General features: G+C 55.4%; 4 protein-coding genes across 4 annotated transcripts; 3 read left to right on the top strand and 1 right to left on the bottom strand.

Moving 5' to 3' along the window:
- Positions 1-1,396: 1,396 nt before the first annotated feature.
- On the top strand, positions 1,397-8,039 carry VOLCADRAFT_103438 (uncharacterized protein; the record flags this gene model as incomplete). Its single annotated transcript, XM_002947300.1, has 8 exons — positions 1,397-1,471; positions 1,557-1,676; positions 1,805-1,929; positions 2,023-2,533; positions 2,885-4,794; positions 5,183-6,152; positions 7,015-7,762; positions 7,834-8,039. The coding sequence occupies 7 exons, from the start codon at positions 1,397-1,399 to the stop codon at positions 7,309-7,311; spliced, it is 4,008 nt and encodes a 1,335-aa protein (XP_002947346.1). The 3' UTR covers positions 7,312-7,762; positions 7,834-8,039.
- Positions 8,040-8,967: 928 nt separating this feature from the next.
- VOLCADRAFT_73224 (uncharacterized protein) lies at positions 8,968-13,485 on the bottom strand. The gene is made up of 7 exons (XM_002947433.1): positions 13,397-13,485; positions 13,219-13,270; positions 12,998-13,104; positions 12,828-12,867; positions 12,303-12,374; positions 11,617-11,673; positions 8,968-9,929 (listed from the first exon to the last, which is right to left on the bottom strand). Exons 1-7 carry the CDS (start codon positions 13,474-13,476, stop codon positions 9,858-9,860), a joined length of 480 nt encoding a protein of 159 aa, XP_002947479.1. The 5' UTR covers positions 13,477-13,485; the 3' UTR covers positions 8,968-9,857.
- A 258-nt stretch (positions 13,486-13,743) lies between these two features.
- Positions 13,744-19,128, top strand: VOLCADRAFT_87637 (uncharacterized protein; the record flags this gene model as incomplete). Its single annotated transcript, XM_002947301.1, has 11 exons — positions 13,744-13,953; positions 14,190-14,315; positions 14,557-14,636; positions 14,991-15,114; positions 15,616-15,681; positions 16,053-16,236; positions 16,365-16,466; positions 16,928-17,102; positions 17,314-17,509; positions 18,213-18,383; positions 18,889-19,128. Coding segments are annotated over 11 exons (1,674 nt in total), but the record flags the coding sequence as incomplete, so codon positions are not given.
- Positions 19,129-21,113: 1,985 nt separating this feature from the next.
- Positions 21,114-22,983, top strand: gpx2 (glutathione peroxidase). The gene is made up of 5 exons (XM_002947302.1): positions 21,114-21,392; positions 21,468-21,550; positions 21,676-21,811; positions 22,091-22,139; positions 22,311-22,983. Exons 1-5 carry the CDS (start codon positions 21,205-21,207, stop codon positions 22,413-22,415), a joined length of 561 nt encoding a protein of 186 aa, XP_002947348.1. The 5' UTR covers positions 21,114-21,204; the 3' UTR covers positions 22,416-22,983.
- The last annotated feature ends 142 nt before the right edge of the window (positions 22,984-23,125 follow it).

The raw sequence follows: 23,125 nt of genomic DNA on the forward strand, positions 1-23,125 counted from the left end.
TTGTGCAAGGATTGGCGGTTGGGGGGAAAGGGGGAGAGATGCCGGCTGTAGGTTCTTAGATGCGCGGGCTTATAGGAACTTCGGGACTGTGGGGGAGAGGAGGAAACTAGTTATGCAAGAACGCATAACGAGATAGCTGCTGCTGGCTGTGGGTGCGGGGAAAGAGGAGGAGGGGGAAAAGGAGGAGGGGGAGGCGGAGGAGGAGGGGGAAGAGGAGGAGAAGCCCCTCCAAAACCCCCCCTCCTCGGTTGCTTCGAGGGGCTCGCGTGTGGAGGGACCTTCAAAACACCCCCCTCCATAGGCCTTCAAAACACCCCCCTCCCCACACCTCAGCTCTCAAAGCGCTCCTCAAAACCCTAACATCTCTTGCCCTTCCTAACCTCCGCCCTGTCCGCATCCGTCTAACGCCCAACCGCAATCCCGCTGGGTGTAAGCTTAGCATCTAAGCATGTATCCGCTGAATGGGTGGATTAGGCGGCCGGAGTGGTGTCGACCAGTAAGTCGTCGAGCCACCAGCTAGCGGGTGTGACGGTAAGGAAGAGCACGGCCTCCACTTCCGGTCCTCCGCACCTTGTAGCTCGTTGAGTGTAACTCAATGGCAATGTCCAGACAGTGAAGGGCGTCCTCAAATTGCTTTGTAGACAGGTGCTCCTTTGCCTTCCGCCTTAACTGCGTGTCCAACGACGGGATTAAGGTTTTGCTGCAAGCATGGCATGTATCGTCATAGCGCACCACACCTCGTGAATCTTCTGTTCAATTCGCGGATCAATTTTTGCCTTTATCTTCTTCTTCTCTCCATCTATGCTGCCTGAGGTGCTGACCGTTGTCTTCCCTTTATCCGCCATCAGCTCTCAGCTAGTTTAGTCTTGGGCTATCAACGAAACCCGTTACATAATTTGAACCTAATAAAATGGCAATAAGCAACTTGTTCTCCTGCTCGCTCGCCAATTATGCTTCAGGAAATGTAGTTAGAAATTATGCTTCAGGAGTCTAGTTATGTATGTGCAGGTCAGCTTGCGAAGCTGCGTCTATGCCAAACCAAGGGTTCTAAGCAATCTTTCTTGTCCAAGCGAAAATTGCTACTGGTTGAGCATTGAGTGTCCTTGGATAGTCGTGCATAACTGCGGATTGCTCTGACTGGTAAAGCATTTTCTCAGGTCTATATAAGCACATTGTTTGTAGCTTTGTAGCTGTTGCGACTACTTTATGGAGGTATAACTGGTATCCGTAAAGAACAGGCCAATTTTCCTCGGAACACTGTTCAGCTACCTTGCTCACATAATGAAATGTTGCATCATCAACTGCTAGACCAAACCCATTAAGTAGAATGCTTCACGTCTCAAAATGCCGTTCCACGCAACTTTAAGGGTGTTGGTCCCTAAGCAAAGGCGGACGAATGGCATGTAGCTTTTCTCTTCACATAATAAGCGTGCGCAGTCTTCCGAGCGAGGCCGTTCGGGCTGTGCTTGAGGTATGCGGAGGTGCTTCGTTTTGACGGCTCACAATCAGACCAACAGTACTTGACCACTGCACCGCGGCTCTTTGGCATCTAATAGGTGATCGTTCGGACGCCACGCTTTCTGAGCACGTCAAAGCAGAAGTACGCATCGGAGCCGTTCAGCGTACAATCGGCGCGAGGCGTGTCGTTGAATTGGACGCAAACAAAGTCAGCCAAGGTGCGATCGAGAGGTTCCATGGGCCCTGCGAGGAAATTTGGCATGGCGCAGGATGGGAGCATTTCCGTGGGCAGGTCTGCATGTGGACCGCTGCCGATTGCCGACCTCCCCATCCCCCACCGGCTCAGCCTTCGTCTCTCTTGACCAACCTCTGGCCGGCCATCACACTGCACGACTCACTCTTAAGACGTTACATCTCACACAGCCCGTTGCGCCCCTCAGCCATTGTAATAATGCAACATGCATTGGACCAGTAAAGATCCCTGCCCACCACCACTACCGCCTCCTCCTCCTCCTCCTCCGCTACACATGTTCCCTTTCCTTTTAACCTGCCCGCTGCTGCCAGGTCTCTTCCACCTCCACACTCCCATACTCCCATTACCATACCTTTGCCCGCCACGCTCCGGGACCAGGCATATGTAAGACTGCTACTGCTGCCGGAGGAGGCCTCGCCGGAGGCCGATGCAGCCGCCGCAGAAGCAGAAGTAGGAGCAGCAGCAGGTAGCCTATCGACGGCGGCGATGACGGCGACCGGAGGCGCTGTAGCTGGTGTGCCGCCGTCGCCAATGGTGGCGGCCGCGGCCACGTCAGCGTTCGCGCGAGGGCCGGCAGTAGCAGTATCCGGGGGCCCTAGCTACCAGAGGGTTCTTAAGAGCTCTGAGGCGCTCCTGCAGCTGCTAAGTGGAGAGCAGCAGCAGCAACAGGGGATGCGAGGGATGCATCCACCGCCGGGGGCAGCGGCGGCGGCGCAGGTTCAGCAGCTGACGCTGGTGTTTGAGCCGACGGAAGCGGGGCCGACTGGAGTTGGGGATCAGAGCAGCGGAGCCGACGGAGCTCCGGCGGCAGCGGCGACAGCGGTGGGTATTCGTGTGCCATACGGTGCCCGCGTGTGTGTTTGTGTGTGTGTTGTTTTCCATGACGTCCTGTAAGTGAAGAAGCGCCTTTGTACGAGGAAATTTGTTCTACTGGGTAATTAACGAAGCCCAAAGCAGTTTTAGACTCCATAACCCTAGAGGTCACGCGTCAATATCTTTACTTGCCTGTCTGTCTGTCTGTCTGTCTGTCTGTCTCTATCTGATGTCTTCCCATGCTTCTCATGAAGGGAAGATATGTAGCCTGTCTCTGGCAACAAACTCTTAGCACTGTTCCTGGGTCCGCCGTCATCATAGCCGTTTATTGGCCGTCTTCCTTTTCTTCTCCTTTGTCAGGTGGATCTGGATCTTGTCGTACTTGCTGTCGGCAAGGGCGGCGCCGACGGCCTCGGCGCCATCACTGCCATAGCGCCAGCGACGGCGGCGGCGGCGGCGGGGGCTAGTTGTTCGTCTACGCCGTGGGCCTGGTCGGAGGTGATGTCTCCCCCGGCGGCGCCGCCGCCGCACACGCCGCCGAGGGCGCCCCGGAAGCGTTCTTGGCTGTCGGCGCTGGGACTGGGCCGTCAAGTTCAAACCGCCAGCGGCGGTGCTGCTGCCGCCACCATCGCCGCCCCTTCAGCGGCTGTTAACGGCGGCGCAGCCGCCGGAGAACAAGGCAACCGAGCTGGCGTTTGGTGCGATCCAGCGGCGCCAGCGGCAGGCGGCGGCGGCGGCGACGATATGGTAGTTGGTGTGGCAGCTTTGGGTGAATCCAGCAGCCTTGCCACATGCGCCTGGGACCCCGTGGCTGTGCTTTCATCAGCGACAACGACCGCAACCGTCACAACGACAACTGTGGCAACCGTTGCAACTGTGTCATCGTCGTCGCAAGCCGGGCACGGCAACGCGCCTGCCGCAATGTCGCACAGGTTCCAGGAGGCCGCTGGGGAATCCGCGCAATGGGCCGCACCGCCGCCACCGCCAGCGGCGAGCCATGAGAGACAGCCCCGTACGGCAACGCTGGAAGCCGCCAGAAGCCTTCCGGGTTGTGCTACGGCGGCGGCGGCGGCATTGTCGCCTTTTTCAACTTTGGCCCTGGCTTCGGCGGCGGCGCCGACCGTCCAAGTTGTGGATCTGCCAATGCTCGATACGGCAGTCGCCGCCGGCGCCGCTCTACCGGCGCCGCCGCAATTACCGCACAGCGCAGCAGCCATGGCGACGGCCTCAACGGGTTGTCCTGCACCCCAGGCTCCGAAACGCCGCCGCCTGGGGGACTTCTTCGCGCGTTTGTTCCAACCCTCGTCGTCGGACAACCAAGTACGGCGGATCACGGCCACTGAGGACAGCGCCAGCAGCGTCGGAGCTGCTGGCGGCGTTATGAACGGTACGGCAACGTTGGCGGCGATGCTGCCGCCACCAGCGCCCCTCGCTTCGCCGCTGCTTCGGCGGCTCAGTACTCCTGTCGGGCTGACGCTGCTGCCGCCGCCGAGCCCGCGACTTGGTGACGTGTATCGGGTGCAGGACAACGCCCTGGCGTCTGACACTGCCGTACAGATAGGTTTCCCTAGCGTCGGTGACGCTGCCGCAGCCGCCACGGCGACGCCGGCGCAGGCTGCCGACCAATTTCCGCCGGGGCTAGAGTCGCCGGGGTACGGCGAGTTGTCGCCCGCCGGTGGCCCTGACAGGTTAACCATCCCGCCGCCTGTGGAGAGCATGGCTGCGGCCAGCCTTGCCAGTCCACGGGCAACGTCGCCAGCGGCGCAGATGAGCGGCTGCTTCTTCTGGCGGTACGGCGCGGCGGCTCGCGCACGCGTGGCAGCGGCGGCGGCAGCCGACGCCGACGCTGACGTTGCCATGCCGCCGCCGCCGCCTCCAGGCGCCGGCTGCCTCGGCCGCGCCGGCTCTGCGCCGGCCCTCCCCGCCGCGGCGGCGGCGGCTGCCGCCGGGAACGCCGCCGCCGGCCGCCAGCTGAACACGCTGTCGGCAGGAGACGCGCTTCCAGCCGATACTCCGTCGTACACTTCCGGCACCGGTTGCCGTACAGGAGATCAGATACTCAACCAGGTCCAACCGACACCTAACCGCCCTGAGGGCGGTCACTGCAGTCAAAAAACAATACGGCATCAAACTCAAGGCAGCGCCGCCGCCGCCGCCGCCGCCCCCTGGAGCGATCCTCTCGGCGGGGAGATTTCCCGGGTGATCGAGTTTGTGAACGCGCAGAAGGGTCTGGAAGAGGAGACTCGGGCTCTGGCGCTTAGCCAGTGCCAGTAAGTACCTGACGTTTATTAAGTACCTAGCTTGAATCGCTGTTTTCCGGGAACGAAAGGAGAGGAGAGAAAAAGGTGGGAGGAAGAGGACTTCTGAGTCCGTTGGGAGCCCTTACATGACGACCCCAGACAAGCCGCCCTTCCACTCTCTCACACACAGTATATAATACTTATATACATATATATACAAGACAGGCAGATCCGGTGGTGGTATTCTTAGGGTGTATTCCGGTGTAGGTCTGCAAATACCTTTCTTGGTGCCTTACCCTTGGGGTCTGTTTTATCCACCCGCCCTCATCCGACCTTCCCTGCTCCCCCCCTTCCTAGCCCTCATCCGCTTCTTTCCTCTTCCTGGCCGGTCCTTGCTCGACCACCCCCGACGAGTCAGGTTTCTGTTGGACTGCCTACGAAGCTCGGAAATGTGCTGGCTAGTGGGGGACAGCCTGCTGCAACTGAAGCGTGAGGTGGGGTTTCCCTTCGACACAGGAGTACCCATCGCCGGCGCCCCCGGCTGGTTTCGGCTCGTGCTTCAGCACGCCACGACGTCAGCGGCGGCTGTGGCGGCGGCGGTGCCATCAGCTGGTAGCGGCACCGCCGCCGCCGCCGCCACAACTCCGCCTGCGGCGGCGGCGGAGGTCCTGAAGGTTCGTTGGGCGTGTATTGACCAAGGAGTGGTCGGGGGCACCAATGCCTGTGCCGCCATCTGTCTGGAGGTGGCGGCGTGGTGCTTGGGTGCCGTACAACGCTGGCGTGAAGCATCATCATCATCCGGATCCCCTGGCCTGGCTGGAGGCGGAGGCGGCGGTAGCGGCCGCAGGGATCTGGCGCCGGCGCTATCACGTTCCCAGTGGGACCGGCTGGCGGCATCAGTCGAGTTGGAAGCGATGTGCGGCGCCTCCCTAGAGCAGTGCATCAGGTCGGGTACGGAAGTATGGCAGGCCGTGCTCGTACAATCACCGGCGTCGCGCGTCGCAACCAGTACCGGCGACTTTGATTTGGAACATATGCTGCAGTTGGGCGGCTACAGCTTGCGGCTACGGCTGGCAGATTACTCGGCGGCGTCGCTGCTGGAGGACGGCGGCGTGAGCGGCGACGGCGGCGGCGGCTGCTCCGCCGCCGTCGCACCGGAGCTGCAACCACCGCCGGCGGCTTTGGCGGATGTGGCGGGGCTTTCCGGATCTGAGAATTCCCCTCCGCCGCCGCCGCCGCCACTGGCGGTCCCGCCAGATGGCGATCTAACAGGTGACGAGGCTGGATGGGGTCCGGCGGCGCCGCCGCCGCCATCCACTCGCAGTCTCCGCACTGGGCCACAAGGCGGGCTGCCGACGTTCGCGGCCCTGGTCCGGAGCCTCGCGCAGGTGCGTGTGCATGCGTGCGTGTGAAGACGCCTGACATTAAGGAACGCGGAAAAGGCGGAAGAAGGAGAAACGGGAGAAAAGTTCGTACTTGCGAGGGCAATCGATCTCTTGAGAAATTTGTAGCTTGCATGTACCGCATCTTGTGTAACCTCCTCCTCCTCCTCCTCCCCCCGCCTCCCTCATACGCGGTCCTTTGATAAACTGTTAAGACGTCGGCTCTGAACCCACAACATGGGGGGCTGCCATAGCAGCCGGAGCCCACACGACCTTAACAATGCACTGCAGCTGTCCTAGTAGCTGTCAGCGGCCATAGTGGCGCAATTTATCGAACGCATATGTAGGTAGGTAGGTAGGTAGGTAGGTAGGTAGGTAGGTAGGTACTATGTATTATATACTATGTATGTTGTTACAGGGTGGTTAACTTCGCCAGCGGCCCCCTTTCCCGGGGCAGTCCCTGCTCTCCCCTGCTAGAGGGGCACCCTAATCCGTCACCCCATCCGACTTCAGAATGTATTCGTTGGGTTCGGCAACTCACCACCAGCATCCAACCAAATCTAGCGGATCAACGGCGCATCAACTTAGTTCCTGGTCAGCTCGCAAGTTGATATTATCACGTCCTACACCGTCCATATGATGGGGGGCCACCTCCCATTTCATCACTCCTCAAACACCCGAGGAGCCGGCAGGCGGATTTGAACCCGGGTCGACTGGGTCGACTGGGAGCAGAAGTCAGGCCTTAACCTCTGCCAGCCGCCTGCCATATACTATGTATGTATGTCCTGGACGCATACCCCGAGCCGTTGTCGAAAACGGTGCGATCCGGCCACTCCTACTGCCGCCGTTGGGCCCTCTCGTTCATCAGGGCGTCTACGTCTTGGGGTGGCGCGGCCACTTTGCGACGCTGTGGTTACGTCCCGGCCGTGTCGTACACCTGATCGACTCGCTTGGCGCACGACTGGCGGCGGACTGTCCTCTGGCATTCGTGCTCGAGTTCGACACGCCAGCCGAGTTTTTGGAGTTTTTCCTTGCTCGTCACCAGGCCCGGCGCGATGATGCCGCCGACGACGACATTTCCGGAGCAAACTTGGCGGCTCTGATTGAAGTGCACCGTTTGGAGCTCCTACAGCCGGCGGCGGCGACGGCGACGGCAACGTTGTAGTGACGCTGTTAGTACGGCCATAATATGAATAAGCGTTTCGGAGGATATATAAGCGTTTTGGGTGCTGAGAGTTGATGCTGCATCTACGGGCGGGTGATCCTGAACAAAACGGAAGAGCGCTCTCGCAAATTTTGATGTTTGAACGCACGCGGTCATAAATTTTCTTTCCAGCTCGATGATTGGTTGACCGTGCCGTAGAGGACGACACATACTTACATTCATACATACATACACAGTGTGACGCGCGCAAGTGGCTAGAAGTTGCGCATCATGAGGTCGGACCATAAGAGCATAAGTGCTGTTTTCGGACATGTTGCTGGGAGTGGCGCGTGTGCGGCGTTGTGGGACTCTGCGGGCTGGGTGGCTCTTGTGGCTGGCTATGGATTGTATGTTGTGGTAATGGTGGGTATGCTGTTGCTGGTGCCTCGCCATGCCTCTTTCTGTACTATTGCTGCTGCTGTTGCTGCTGTTGATGATGATGTCGGTCGGGGGCAACGCCATCGCCGGCTGCTGCTGCTGCTGCTGCTGCTGCTGCTGCTGCTGTACTATGATGCTGATCCGGCATAGCGCTTCAGTCTCTGCTGGTGTAGGAGGAGGACATCAAGGCCCTCCAACCCGTCAGGTGTGTTACTCTTGCGTCACAAACGTATCGAAATCAACTGCACATTTTGGTCAAAGCTTTTTTGCGTCCGGGACATCACACACGACTGCATGGAGTGGGGATTGTTACTACGCATGTATGCGTGTGTGTATGTATGTATGTTCAATAATCGTGACGGCAAAGCAATGTTGTGCGAATGTTTTGTCGCTCCTACGTCAAACAGGACAGGCTGATGGGTATATTTGCGAGTATAAACGCAGTCGCCCCTGTGTAGGGCTAATCTTCTCCTTTCTTTGTGCTGTGCGGGGCTGCTTGTTGGACGCGGATGGAAACGTTCGTGGAGCGAAAGGCTGCTTTATTAGGGATAGGGCGCATGTATGTTAGGAACGGAGAAACTGAAGTGAGTACGGGACGTGTTGGGCACGGCGGGTGGCCACATGCTCTAAACCTGCATTCCTTCAACTCCAAAGCGTGCTGTTTATTGTGTGGGCAGTAACATTCATGCTGCCAGCAGGGACGACGATGCCGCGTCGGAAGGTTCGGTCGCTCGAGGAGAGCGTGAGTCACGTGGATAACGTGTCAAGGAGTTAAGAGCTAATGGTTGCGTGGCGACCACTAGAGGTCAATTACAGCGGTCATGATCAATGGTCGGCTCCAGGTCAGCAGTCGGGCAGTATTTGCCTAGGATGCCAGGATTGTGGAATGGAGTGAGAATGGAGAAGCTCTCAAAGCATCCACAATCTGTGTTGTGGCTCTACATCTAATGCACACGAAGTGGACTCTCTCCGGAGAACAAGCGGTTTGACGTCAGCGGCTGGCCTTGACACAAACGCGCTCTCTCCTTAGCAGAGTCGGTCGTACATGTCACATTCCCTTTAGGGACAAACCCCCACTTCTTCCGGTCGGTTTTTCCCGGCATCTTCCCACTCCCCAATTTCTCAGGACAGCGCGGCATGATTGCTTTACCAAGCTCCGTATCTTGACTACCCGGCGAAGGCGCACAACAAGTGCCGCTGGACAGCGACGATGGACATGTCCCCTTGAGGCCATGCAATCCGGGTTCCCTGCTTACATTGCCCACTGGACGACATCTTGCACATTCAAAACTCACTTTTCAAACTTTTACCCCTCTCCTGAGCGACATCCGGGGGGCAGTAGGAAGTTATAAACAAACGTACTACTACCAAAACAACACACTCACGAAACACATCCCCTGCAAAAATAAGGTCGTCGTCTTCGAAGGGGTCCGAATTCCGACACCGCACGGCGTATTGGTGCTCTGCGGTTTAGCAGGGTGCACGTTGACGCCCGCTCTCACACCGCCGCCACTTTGGTTCGCCCGGCACAGCAGTCTTCCACGCCGCTGCTCCCTGCTCGTACCAAGCGCACAGGTCCCCGCTAGGAGCAGTACTGGGAGGGCGTCGTGTGTCTTTCCAGAGACATAGACAAACAAACAGACAAAACAGCACACATACCTCTTGCATGCACGTACTTCCCAAGGTATCGATCCTGTGAGAGCGCCATAGCAGAAAACCAATCCCGAACACGGCAGCAAGGCAACGCCTCTCAGTCAACGCCTTTCATTCCTACGTTCCGCCGCACATTCACTTGTTTCCCAGCAGCTTCCCTTCCACTAAACCATATATACCCATGCGAACTTGCAAACGGAAAGACACAACCGACTCCGACTCCCAAACGAATATATGTGCACCACCACAACAGACTAACATTAGAAGCATGGGAGAGAGCCAAGGAAGTGATGGCTACTGTGATGCGGCTTTTCCCCGTCAGACACGTGTCCGCACGTAGGACAATCGTCACACCACCACCACCACCACCACCACAGCAAACTCAACATCATCATCATCGTCCTTCTCATGCTGCACTCATCCAGCAGGCATATCGTGTGTGGCCTTGGCAATCGATGGCATGATGGTTTGGGTGTTCACATATTGAGCGCCCCTGTATTGGGGATGCCCAGGTTCTTGGCCAGCTCCCGCATCTTCTCCTTCATGCCCTGCAGGACGGAGGTTTAGCGGACGAGGATGCGGACGTGAAGTAGTTGTGGTGGCGACACCGGATGGGGCATCATGCCAGTGCGGGGGTAGCGGATGCGGATGGGTAGCAAGGAAGGAAGCAACCGAGCCGACTCCACACAATACATTAAAGCAATGTACTAAGACGCCACATTCCATCATCACCAACATCATCATCATGATGATGCTTTGTAGTGGCGTAAATGCTTTATGGTTCTAATACTATGGTCTTTAATGGACGTTCCTACAGCTGTAACAGCAAGCTCTTTGCTAGCCACCCGACCAAAGCTCCCTCAGCACATCACAGCCAATAAAACACATGTCTCCAAAAGCGAAAGACTACCTAGACTTCTGGACTCCTACTCTAGGTATTAGGTCGGACTCCAAAAGGTCGTACTAAGGGGACAAGGTAGGACCTTCGCACCGTCACTAGCAAACGCGGCCAAACCAATTCCAGTACTAGTCAGGGTGCGACAGTCCGATCGGGTCCCGACAGGAATGGCACTTGTGCTGAAAATCCCGACAGGCTTTGAAAAATGCTTTCGGGCGGACCCGACGAAAAAGGGGGAAAATGCCAAACGGCCATCGGGAGCCCCCCCGACGGGAGCCCTCCGGGCCCCGTCGGGGGACCCGACAGGGTTTAGGGGCGCTAGGACCGCCCGATCGGGTGCCGTGGGTCGTCGGTGGGCCCTTCGGCGACGGACAGCTACAGCGATACATAATGGCATTCATAAAAATATAACTGGATGGAAATATGTAATATAGTGGTAGCATTCGTTCACTTCGTTGCCTCTTCTTCTTTATCCTTTGACTCTGCTGTACAGGGATCCATGCTTGCCAAGGGCACACTACCTTATCTCGACCTTATTGACAATTAACACAAAGACCATATGCAGCTTTACATTACCCTTTCGAACGTTTGCTGCCTCGTCCTGTAAGTCTGTGGGCTTTACCAAAACAGCTTTCTCAAGCTGAACCTGCTCGACCGTTGGCTTCATTCAGTGAAATCAATCAGCATGAAGAAGCGCAGTGTTGACGCGCAAGACGGTCCTGCTCAGAAAAATCCGCGCAGTTCAGGTGGCACCTTCATGGATTTGACCGGTGACCAATAGCTCGGGGCTCATTATTTGTTATTTACGTCTTTCTTAAAGAAATCAAACTAATGGGTGGGGGACGAAGAGGAGGACGAGGAGATGTTCCTCTCCAGTCCTACGGTGTCTAAGGGTCTCCTTGAAGAGCTCGGGTTGTGATGCTCACAGGCAGACGTGCATGTGTTGCTGTGTGTGTGTGTGTGTGTGTTTGTTCGTGCATATCAGAACTGTGAACTGCAAACTGAGAACTGGAAACTGCGCATATAAAACACGAATAAATGCAATTTCAAGCGGCACACAGCGAAATTTCGTTCTTGCGTCACCCTGTCGGGTGACCCGTTCTTGCGTCACCCGACAGGTTTTGGGATGGGCTATCGGGGCACCCGACAGAAATTGAAAGATATGCAAAAACGCTATCGGGTGGGGCCGACGGGCATGGGAAGGGGAAAACCGGCAACCCGACCATTTCAGGAAGGTCCTGTCCAACCCTGGTACTAGTTCTGCATCTGAGGAGAGGGCACCGCAAAAACGGTCTAAGTAACGAACCCTTATCCCCTCCTAACTCCACTCCACTCACCGCCACGCTCTTTTTGTGGGCATCTCGCATCGCCTCTGTCGTACGCCGAGAGCATTCCTGGACCGAGGCATGTGCGTGCATTGGGAGTAGCATGAAATTCGCCTTAAAAAGATGACGAGGAAAACTCGCCAGGAGTCCTTTCATTTGGAGGGAAACAGAGGGTCATTGAACAGCAATACACCCAAACGGCTACTCCGTTGACTGTGTATAGGGACGATCTACACCTCCGCACATTCCGCAGATCCGCGTTGCCACATTTCATTTCTTAATCATAACATATAATACGCCAGGAAGTTATGTACTAGTCTTTGCATCCCAAAAAAACCCTCTCCTGACCCTCCGTTCTGACCCCAAGCTTTAACCCAAGAGTTGGGACAACTCCGTGTCAATGCGTTATGTCAGTTAGATGCGTTTGCCATCATTAATGGTGGAGGCACGTCGGTCCTTCTGCCTCTTCCCTGATCCGCTCATCAACGCGACACCCACGCTGCCACTCACGCACCCTTCCTCCCTTCCCACCCCAGCTATTAACAACCCTGCCCCCCTAAAGCTAACCCCCTTTCACTTCCCCCGCTATTCCTTTCCTTACACCTACCACCATAGAACGCTGTCCTAAACTATTCCTCATCCCCCCTTCTTCCCGGATTTCTACTTTCCCCTGGCACCGCTCCGTTTGGACACCGCACCTCGGCCCCAGCCACCAGAGCCTCCTGCGTGATCTCCACGCTGCGCGGCTCCTGGTTCCCCGACATGGTCACCTGAACGTCAGATAATTCCCGAGACAGAAGCCCGAAACCAACAATTCTCAGACACCGGCGCGTGAAGGTCGGATCAGAGAAACCCAAATCGCCACGTGACATATACACAGGGCCACGATCAGCAAAAACATGTAAGCGGGTAAATTCAAGCATGGTAAAGTGGCAGAGTGCGAGTCTCTCACACGTGCTTTCCTCCCTGTCGTAACAGAGCAGCAGGCCCAGGACAGGGTCGTGGAACCTGTGTTGGAGCTGTATTACACGGTAATCAGCGGATGATCCGGCGCCTAGGACGGCAAGCAAGTTTTGACTGCTTCGTGGTGGAGCGACACCCGCCGCGAAGGCGCTAGGCCGGTAAGAAGATTTGATCTAGGTCAAATGTGGTACCACATGATATGGCATATGGGTCTTTTCGATTTCCGTGGGGCCGAACCGGGGTGGGGTTGCACAACTCACACGGACAGTCTCTTCCTCATCATAGCCTTCAAACTCGGTGCTGCGGCGGGAACATGTACGACGTTAATTGGGTGAGGGTTGCGGTCCAGTGCTGATGGGTCAGAAACGAATGGCCTGAAAGCCCGTTAGGCTTGGAAATGAGAAGCGCGCTTTAAGCACCAGATCCTTACTTCGCCAACTCGGACTGCACCCGAGCAGTCTCAGTCTGCACAAGCTGCTGGGCCTTCTTGACGCTTTCCATGAGGTTCTTCATGTCGAAAGGGTTGCCACCACCTCCCTACACAAGGCGGCATACATATCACGCACCAAAGGCCAGATGGCCGTGTAAATAGTTGGGCCGCCATTCACGACCCCAGTCGCGTGCCCCAAACAGCCTTTTGTCGAAACAAACCTGGGCACCGCCTCCAAACAGGGCATTGACTTGAAGCTGCGTGCGCTGGCGCCTGCAACGTCGTAGCGTTGAAAGGCTAACGTAACAATAAGGGTCGTTGATTGGTTATCCTTAATCACGCACACCATGAAGAATTCAGCAGCTTGGCTTCAGAGAAATTTACTTGTAACAAACTAACCTTGGCACAGCGATGCGGCAAGGGGTGTGGGTGGTGGGCAAGCCCACGCGAGCACGCATAGATCTAGCAGTCAGAGCCATTGTTACGAGGTACTGTGCAATCAAAAGTTAGATCAGTTGCTCTGTTTAGTCTCAAGTCCCTGATGGACCAAAAAGTCTTTGGTTTCGGAGACGCAGTATCACAAAGCCTGCCTAACACACTCGGGTCTTTCCTTTCCAAGAGGTCCAAGAGGTAGTAATCCCGAGGGCCATAGGCCTCGGAATTGGTTTAGATCTACACATTGCAGGCTGAGAACGCTCCGCCGACTGATTGAAATGTTGCTGCATCAACGCCCGCTTCGCTCTCAGGTTGCTTCACGCTCAGAGCGTGTTGCTGTACCAACTATCTTGCCTCAAAATGGATCCACTGTTGTGCTACCTTCCGCCGGCGTCGTATTCATGTCGCCGTCGCCTCGAGTTTGTAGGAAGCGCAGTGCAGGCCGCTTGAGCGTGTTGGCACAGGCTGCTGCTGTGGAAGCTCCTTGCCAGCACCGGGCTCCCGGTCAGGGTGTTTCACAGGTAGGGGCCCCTCTAGCGGCCGAATCATGAAGAGTTTCGCAACAGTTCAAGATCGACAGCTAGCCAGGCTTATTTCTTTCCCCCATGATTATTGAATTGTAATTTTTTTCAAAGGTTCTCTGTTTAATTATGAATCCGAGAAGGACACCGCCTTCCATTCAAACTTCGAGACGCGCTCCGCACGTGATTGCCGTCTACGGCTTCCAATAAACCCCTTTTGTATTTGCCTGCGGCAGGTCAATGTGGTCTACAAGTTTGGTGGCTCGTCCGTGCGTGATGCGGAGCGCATGCGGGAGGTTGCGGACATTATCTGCAGCTTCCCCCAATACCTGCCCTGCGTTGTGCTGTCCGCTATGGGAAAGGTAAGAATGACATGGCCGCTTTGTCTGGAACGTTTCTGCTTTATTCGTGCCTTGGCGGGAGCGGGGTTAAAGGCACGCGCCCAGCTGCCGATTACCTTTCGTCAACCAGAGAAGCTTGAATATTCAAATCCCTGTGACACCTGGGGCAGGTTCCCAAACCCAGTTCCGGAATTATCTATGTACTAAACCTACTCCCATCTGCTGTCTCGTTCCTGCACCCACGCCACCGGAATGGATTTAGACCACTAACATGTTGCTGGAGAGCGGTGACTTGGCGTTGAAGACCAGCACTGACGCCATTAGCGAGCTTGCGCCCCTCAAGTAAGCAGCATGCAAGGGCGTACGAACAAGAAATTGTACGCTGTCCTACCCTCCAGCATGCATATGATTTTGGCTGCAGATCCATCCTCACAGCGCCGAACCCGGTATGCATTTTGCGCTTTCTTCAGCAGTGCATGTTGTTTTTGTGGATCCAGTAGCTGGCATGTGCGGCGGCAGTTGGCATTCCATCCTATCTATCTGATTCACCCTTCAGGTTCGCTCGCATTTTACCTTGGTAACCAGGCCGTTGCCTGTGCCCTCATCCTGATGTGTGTTTCGTTGGCCAAATCGGGCTTGGAATGTATTGAATGGAGTATTTAGGTGTTGAAGACCATACCTGGCGTGGTTTTGCAGGAACATCCGCAAGCTGCATCTGGACACATGCGACGAGCTGGGTATCGAGCCGTCGGTGCGTCATGAGGTGGAGCGCCTTCTCAACGAGCTGCAGCAGCTTCTAATCGGTATTTCCATTATGCAGGTGGGATCCGCAAAGAGGAGGCAAAAGCAATAGATCCATAGCCGGTAGGCGCTTCCAAGCCGCTAACATGAACCCCTTGATATGGCAAACGAACCAGCATTTGGGTCGGCGTTAAAATGTTTCGAAGGTATCAGATGATAGGCTATTATAAGTATTGGGTTGATGGGGCCCTGGCGGCACTTTTTGTGATCTGACATATCTTGTTGTAAGCCTGTCACGAGAGTTGCTATGTTTTGCCGTCAGGAGGTTGTTGGGGTAGGCATCGGGTAATCTGTACGGGCTTCTCGAGAGCACGAAGGGGGCTTTGATTTTGGGCCCGCCTCAGTCGAACCTTCCGACCGCAACAACATTACCACTGTTGTTTCCTTGGGATTCCTTCATCGCCCGCCGAGTCGTTTAGCTGCCTGTACGAGGTCAGTTGGTATTATTTGCAGGTTTGCAAAGGCGACTTGACAAAGTTTTACGACCGTTGTCCCTTAGGATCTGACCCCTCGCGCCAAGGACAGCCTGGTTTCATTCGGCGAGCGTCTGGCCACCCGCATCTTCGCATCCTATCTGCGGGCCCAGGTATGCCCCTTGCATTTTGCAGATCACTCTGGGCAGTCTTGCTTGTTTCGTATATTGTCAGGGTTCATTTCCGTTTCCTATGTGCCGCCGGTCTGAAGCAGCGCAGCAGGCGGGCGGGGCCGGTTTGCCTCCACATTTTTGTGGCTTGTGTAGGCAAATAAGGCCCAGAAGGAGTTACCAAGCCCTGCCAGCTGGCTAGCACTGTGCTAGCTTGCCATATAGTTCGTTTATCGTTCTGTGTGGCCCTGTGGAAAACGGACTTGGGATGGCTCTGGGGTGCCTGCACTTGTCCGCCGTGTTGGAACAATGAAACGATTAGAACGGTCTCCTAAAGCTTCCTGGACGCTTTCCATCTGTCTGCCTCCTCTCAGGGTATCCCCGCTCGCCAGCACGACGCCTGGGAGCTGGGTTTGACCACCACGGACGATTTCACCAACGCCGATGTGATCTATGAGGCGTCGCTGCCCGCCATTGCCGCTGCGCTGGCGCCCAAGCCCGGCCAGGCGGTGGAAATCCCCATCGTGACTGGCTTCCTGGGCCGTGGCCAAACCACAGGTACCTGGTGTTGCCGGCGCCTGGCTGCTACTTGGCCGCAGTTAACACATTCTCAGCATTTCATGACATGTTCGCCTCTCCGCTTTCCGCACCTTGCTTACGCGTCTTTCTACCGCATGCTCTTCCAGGCGCCGTCACAACACTGGGCCGTGGTGGTTCTGACCTGACTGCTACTGTGCTGGGCGCTGCTCTGGAGCTGCCTGAAGTGCAGGTCTGGAAGGATGTGGACGGTGAGCATAGGGACAGGGAAGCGTGCATGCATAGCAACCAGGGGTACTGGCCGAGAAGGATGTGGTTTAAAAGTCTCATAGTATGTGACCTTGTGGATAGTCCTAAATAGGAATGCGAGTTCCCGATCCTGTAGAGCAGCCATCGTCCGGTAGGTTCCCTGGAGTCCGAGAGGTAAACCCCACCGTCTTGTGGGCGCCACATACCTTTCGTGGGTCTGCGTCCTGGTCCTTTCCAGCTTGCTCGCTCGACCTTTCCCGCAGCGACCTCACCCTTTCTCATGTCGTTCCCTTACGGAACTGTCGTTTCATCCCACCAGCTTTCTACGCCGCTTTACGTCGCGCTCGCGTCGCGTCCTTACCGTCCCGTGAGGTGAGGCTATCATCAAGATGAATATTAAAATACCAACGTTTTTGAGCCCCTCGTCTCCCTCCCTTCCCATACACTCGTATCCTGCCCGTAGGTGTGCTTACGTCGGACCCCCGCATCGTGCCATCCACGCGGCCTGTGACGGAGCTGACGTTCGAAGAGGCAACCGAGCTGGCGTATTTCGGTGCGCAGGTGCTGCACCCTCAGGCCATGCAGCCCGCCATCCGCTCCGGCAAGATGAACGTGCGCGTCAAGAACTCTTACAACAGGTAGGTATATGTGTATATGAAGCTGTGGTCACCGTATCGGATACGGGTTCACTTGCATCAAACAATCATTAGTTTGTCCTTTCCATTGTGACGATCAAGTGCCACTTGCAATGAGCTCAGGATGTGTTTTTTAAATCCCGGCCGTGTTTCATACCCACCTAATATACCATATCTCGCACCGTTCCGTGTCCCACAACCACTGCACCTGCAGAGAGGCCGCCGGCACAATTATCTCGGCGGCGCGCGACATGAAGTGCACCGTGGTGACCTCCATCGTGCTAAAGTCCAATGTGACACTGGTGGATATCATCTCTACGCGCATGATGGGCCAGTACGGCTTCCTGGCCACTGTGTTTGACACATTCCGTCGTCACAAGATCTCGGTGGACGTGGTGGCGACTTCTGAGGTGAGATAAGCTGTTGGTGTCTAAGCGGGGAAAGAGGTGGTATGAGATAACGAGAGAGGCGAGCGGAGAGGGGAAAATGGAGAAACGGAGAGGCAGCGAGGAGCGAGCGGTCAAGGTGGATGGCCAGCATGGAATTTTCGGCTTTAGCCCAGCTGTAATATGTGAAATGCTAGGTATGGCTGAGGTTTACACAGCGCGCATATTTTTGCGCGCATTTCGGTGGTGGTGCTGTTGGTGGTGTTGCAGCGATCCGGTACACAGGCTTGAAAGTCGGCGGGGTGGCTGGAACCTGGGGGCTGGTCGCAGGGAACGACGGCAGTGCGCCCAGCGGTACGTGCCGCTACTGTTGACCTGGGTGAGATAATGGAAGGGTCTCGTTGATATTGCACGGGCGCTGGCTTTCGCGTTGCCTTGTAAGAATTCAGGTGCCTGTTTCGGGCATGAATTCGGCACGTCTTTTGAGGACTCATCTGTCTGTCTGTTCATTTAACTGGCCCTGATGAGAGAGGGCTACTCCAGGTCCCAACACGCAGTTCATTGTCCGACCTTGCGGTGTCCTGTGCTCCGACCGCGGCACCGCATCCCGTCCGTTTCACGCACGCCAGTCTTCATGCATCCAACCCGTGCCGCGCTTTGTCCCGCCCGCCCTCATGCGTTGTCCTTCCGTCCCCTTCCCTTCCTGGACCTTGTTGCCCGCTTGCAGGTGTCGGTGTCTCTAACGCTAGATCCTAAGAAGATTGCCGGCGCGCCGGACGATGAGCTGTCTCAGGTGCAGACCGAGCTGGACAGGATGGCCGCGGTGTCGTTCCGCAAGGGCCTGGCCATCATCTCCCTTATCTGCAACGTGGAGAAGACCAGCGAGATTCTCATGCGGGTGAGTCTGCGGGTAGTGGGATCACGTGTGGGATTTGAACAAAGCAGTCTCGATGCGGCCGAGTACGAAGATCAAGAGGAAGCGATGAGAAAGGACGAGAGAACGGGAAAAGAGCTTGGGATGGATTGATGTTTGGATCACGGCCGCGGATTGGTTTTGAGTCACGCGAATGCAAGCGATACGCATTGTAGTGTTCCCCGTGTCCACGACCCTGACTGACGGTCGGGGTAAGCGTCGCAAAAATAATAAAACAATATATATAATATATACATATAATATATATCTATGGTCACCAAAAATGGACAGGCACACATGCGACATATAAATATATATTTTTTGGTGACCATGTTCACAGCTGGTGTCCACCCCTGCCAGCATACATATCCACCCCAGCGGTCCGGGCGCAGATTTGCGTCCAGGGTGTCTCCCTCTATTCCTTAAACCCCTGCTCCACATGCCTTCACATGACCTCACGGCTGAACCTCTGGTGCCCTTCATCCTGCAGGCTTTCAGCGTGTTCCAGCGCGAGGGCATCAACGTGCTCATGATGAGCCAGGGCGCTTCCAAGACCAACATCTCGCTGGTGGTGGACGGCGCCCGCGGCACGGAGGCGGTGCTGGCGCTGCACCGGGAGTTCTTCGATGGCCCGTCGGTGTGCGCCATCACCGGCCTACCGCTAGCGCAGGGCATCGCGGTCGGCCTGGGCGGTAACGGTAACGGCAATGGCAACGGCCACTCTAATTAAACTAATTAACTCAGCGACAGTGGTGAATGCATGCTACGGTAAATGTGATACGGTGACGGAGGAGCCTCTTGGGCATTAAACTAAGGCTCTTGTGCTGGCGCGGTACGCGTGTGCGTGTGTGTGTTTGCATGTGTTCGGGCATATGTTTTCAACGGTGGAAAGGAGCCGTGATTCTAACCCAACGGCTTTTGACTTGCTATGATTGCTTGGCGCGCAACTCCAGGAACGGTTGTGGGAGGGACCCGGAGGGCCAATGCTGGGCGTGGGTTCACGCAATTCCACCCCGGAAGTACTGGCCGGTCATCCGCCAAGTAGTTTTGGCAACTGGTAATGCTGGCGGTAACTAGTCGTACGGCCCGGCTGACGGACAGGGTGAATCATCATAAGCTACGATTGCCTCTCTGTTGCGGAGCACGTACAGTAAACGTGTGGACTTGGATGGGTCTGGTGCGTGGGAGCTCTCCTCACGCCGGTGGCGGCTCTGATATATGGGCTCTCTTGGCAGCTTTGGTGGCGGTGGGGGTCGGGGTCGCTAGCAGCCACCCGGTGCGATCTCATTCGTTATTCGTACGACAGATCCCTCTTGGACCCTACAGGCCGTTCGGTCTGCTGATTATTTAATAGGCGCAGCTCTTGGATGATACGATCAATGTGGATTTATCTCTTAACTCCATCTATCGCGTTCTGATGCCATGACCGTTTAATCATTAGGTAAGAAAGCAAGGTCTTGTGGAGTTTTAGTTCACAGTAATTGGCGATGTCATGGCGTTTACGTGGAGAAGCGCCCTGTCGAGGATGTGCCGTAGCTTGGCGGTGTGGGTCCCAAGGGCGACGCGTCGGGCCTGCCATAGCGGTGTCGTGTGCATGCGTTACCGGGCGAATGATGTGCGGAGGTGGTGAAGCAGCCTGTGTTTGGTCGTAGTTGCGGTGAGGCAACGTAAATATTAAGTTTTGGGCCTGGTGTAGACAAAGGCCTTTTCAAGTACTCGGCCTTGCGTTCAATGCTGTTGCTTTGAAGCAGCGAGAGCTCTGTCTTATCTGTCCAAGTCATTGCCAGAACGCCGGCAATGGGGATATGGCGGGGGAACGGAGGTTGCCATGTTGATGTTATGTGATGGATTTCACACGCAGATGTACGGCACCTGGACTCTTTTGTAGTGGGTGGGACAGTCCGTTGGTACAATGGTACAAAAGGGCGTTCGTCGGACGGACTACGGCGTTGGGAAGATGTCGGCCCAGCACATCTGGAGGCAACGTCCCATAGGCGTAATCGAAAGGCCCACTCCGCCCTTCGTAGTCGTGTGCTGCCTGCAGAAACATGTTGTGTCCGTCCGTATCTGAGGATGTCTTATCAAGGGTAATTTGGTAAGCTATAGGATTGTATAGGATGTAGTAGCCTTGGGCTACTGTATGGACATCTAGTCCGTTGCGGTGTGTTGGTTGTAGAGCATTGCTGTGTGGTATATGCCGTGGCAGTGCAGGGTAATCAGTTAAGTGATTCCCGAGCTAGGGCATTTGGAGCGTGATCCTTTGCTGCACATTTTGTAGGGGCGGCTCGGTGTATTTTGTGATCGTCTTCTTGCGTCTTTCTCGGTGTGCTGTGCAGCTGTTTGTTCTTGGGCAAAACTGGAAACGGACCCGAAGAATCGAAGTTGCCTGGGGTGGCTGAATCATCTGCTGAATAAAAGTTTTTAACGTGCAAGGAGGGCCTGTGCCCTTTTGTTATTTAACTTCGTATTGCATGTCTTTAAACGCCTTCCAGGGGGAACTGAGTGTTCCCGCCCATAGCGAAAACTCGTTTCCCAACCTAGGCGTAGTTGCAGAAGAGGGCTGGAGACAGAATAATATGGTACATTCATCATTGTGCAAGCTATGGTATAATCTGCAAGTACGGTTACGCTATTGGTGCATCTACCTGTACGCACCTTCTCCCGGCCCCTCATTTGATTGCCTACGACACATACATGTTTTCATACTGGAACAGAATAGCCCAGCGTACATATATAGTTTTATAGTCCAGAGCTCAATATATAAGAGACACTGTTTACAGCTTTATTCTATTTAGGGATTGTGTATATGGTAACGCCTGCATTGCTTAAGGTCCAGGCATTCAATTCGTTTCGCCCTTTTCACCTTTTACGCTTGTCAACAATGGCTGCTCCGACCGATTTCTACTCGTTGAATGCCCTGACGAACAAGGGCGAGACTCTCGATTTTTCCACCCTCAAGGGACAAGTCGTGCTGATTGTCAACGTTGCGTCACAGTAAGTAATCGAACATCACAAATGTCTCAGACCCGCGGTGGTGAGCGCCTTGATGACAATGTTTGCTTGCTGTAGATGTGGATTCACAGGGCAGTACTCGGGACTGCAGCAGCTCTACGACTCGTACAAAGATCGCGGTTTCACCATTCTTGGCTTTCGTAAGTAGATAGCGGTGGGCAAAGCAAGGTTGGCTGAACACAGCGCAAGTGGCAACACGTATAACTCCCTGCATGGACCGCTTCCTCCTTCCCACCCACACTGGGATGCTGGCTTTCCCCTGCAGCATGCAACCAATTTGGCGGTCAGGAGCCGGGTTCATCAGAGGAGATCATGACGTTCTGCTCCCGGAACTACGGCGTAAGCTTTCCAATCATGGCCAAGGTCAACGTCAATGGCGACGACGCCTCGCCCGTCTACAAGTAAGGCCCCTCTGCCATCTCCTTCTCCCCGCGCGCACCTGCATCCATTCCGAGCTGCCGCGGTGTTCGCAGCATTGGGGGAGCTTTGATCGTGTGCTGGAGTCGCAATCTGTTGCCTTGTGGGAGCGTGTATGTGCTGTTGTTGAGGTTGATCAACTGGAAAAATGACTTTGACGAACTCGCCATTTTGTGGACTTTGGTTTTACGCCTGCTCTTTACGTGCGCCCTATCCGTCTTCACTTGGGCCCGCTAACTCCTCTCAAATCTCTGAACGTGCAGGTTTCTTAAGTCGCAAAAGAAGCAGCTTATGATGGAGATGATTAAGTGGGTGAGTGTGTGGGGTTGCCTCAGGGTCACGAACGTTGTTTTTTTTACGACATCTATCTCTGTCGTGCAAAGGAGCACAGGGCTACCAAACTGGCACGGCATGGTGTCGTCGCCCCTGTTCCTCTTTTATTTCTTACTCCCCGGTCTGCTGATGATGATTGTTTTTTTGCAGAACTTCGAAAAGTTCCTCATCAACAGGCAGGGCGAGGTGGTGGGTCGCTTCTCCAGCATGGCCACTCCCGCCAGCATTGAGTCGGAGATTCAGAAGCTGCTGTGAGCGGCGGTTTCTGCGTACGGTGAACAGAGCAAATGGAAGCCGTACAATTGCCTGTCGCGTACGGCTTGCCTGGGACGAAGAGCAGGATGTGGACATATCATCACCTGATCCAGGTGGCCGTCATGGCGCTGCAAGCAGTGTATCACGAGCCATTGTTGCTGTTGTTTCAACTACTGTTGCTGCTGCTGCCCTACTTCCGGATGTTTTTGCTGCTGGAGCATTGGATAATGTTGGTGCCGCTGTACGGAAAGATCTGTGGTGCTCTAAGAGCAGGATTTTCGCACTGGAAGAGCAGCGCAGTGGTTCGTTGGCATTGCGCGACGTGCCAGTCTGTTGACTGAGTCCGTGATATTGACCATGCCGTTGCATTGTTGTTTTAAGTATCGAGAAGTTCAAGCTTATTGCAAAATAGGTTGCTTGATTACAGGTTTTGCCACAGAGAACAGCCCGACGCTTTTGGAAAAGTGCCAGCGCAGACTCGTTCTCTGGTGTGCACGCAAGGCGAGATTTAAAATTGCCAAACTGCTTGTTCAAGCCTGCCTTGCTCGGATGTTTTCTTCATTTGCTTTCTACTTGCAGTTTTCCAATATAAATAGCAGAACCCAAGCCATGCAGCATGCACGTTGCATCCAGCGATGTACGCAGCAAACTCAGGCCATTCCTGCAATAGTCGCATGAGGCTGTGGCGAGAGTTTGGTGTTTTCGCCATC

Source organism: Volvox carteri (assembly GCF_000143455.1).
Source record: "Volvox carteri f. nagariensis unplaced genomic scaffold VOLCAscaffold_6, whole genome shotgun sequence".
Taxonomy (NCBI): domain Eukaryota; kingdom Viridiplantae; phylum Chlorophyta; class Chlorophyceae; order Chlamydomonadales; family Volvocaceae; genus Volvox; species Volvox carteri.

Excerpts from the sequence above, each read along its gene's own strand:
- VOLCADRAFT_73224 (XM_002947433.1), bottom strand. The coding sequence starts at position 13,476 with ATGGCTCTGACTGCTAGATCTATGCGTGCTCGCGTGGGCTTGCCCACC. Across the intron at positions 12,375-12,827 it reads ATGAGGAAGAGACTGTCCGT|GTGACCATGTCGGGGAACCA; the intron begins GTGAGTTGTGCA and ends TCTGACGTTCAG. Across the intron at positions 9,930-11,616 it reads CCCACAAAAAGAGCGTGGCG|GGCATGAAGGAGAAGATGCG; the intron begins GTGAGTGGAGTG and ends TCCGTCCTGCAG.
- gpx2 (XM_002947302.1), top strand. The coding sequence starts at position 21,205 with ATGGTAACGCCTGCATTGCTTAAGGTCCAGGCATTCAATTCGTTTCGC. Across the intron at positions 21,812-22,090 it reads GACGCCTCGCCCGTCTACAA|GTTTCTTAAGTCGCAAAAGA; the intron begins GTAAGGCCCCTC and ends CTGAACGTGCAG. Across the intron at positions 22,140-22,310 it reads TGATGGAGATGATTAAGTGG|AACTTCGAAAAGTTCCTCAT; the intron begins GTGAGTGTGTGG and ends GTTTTTTTGCAG.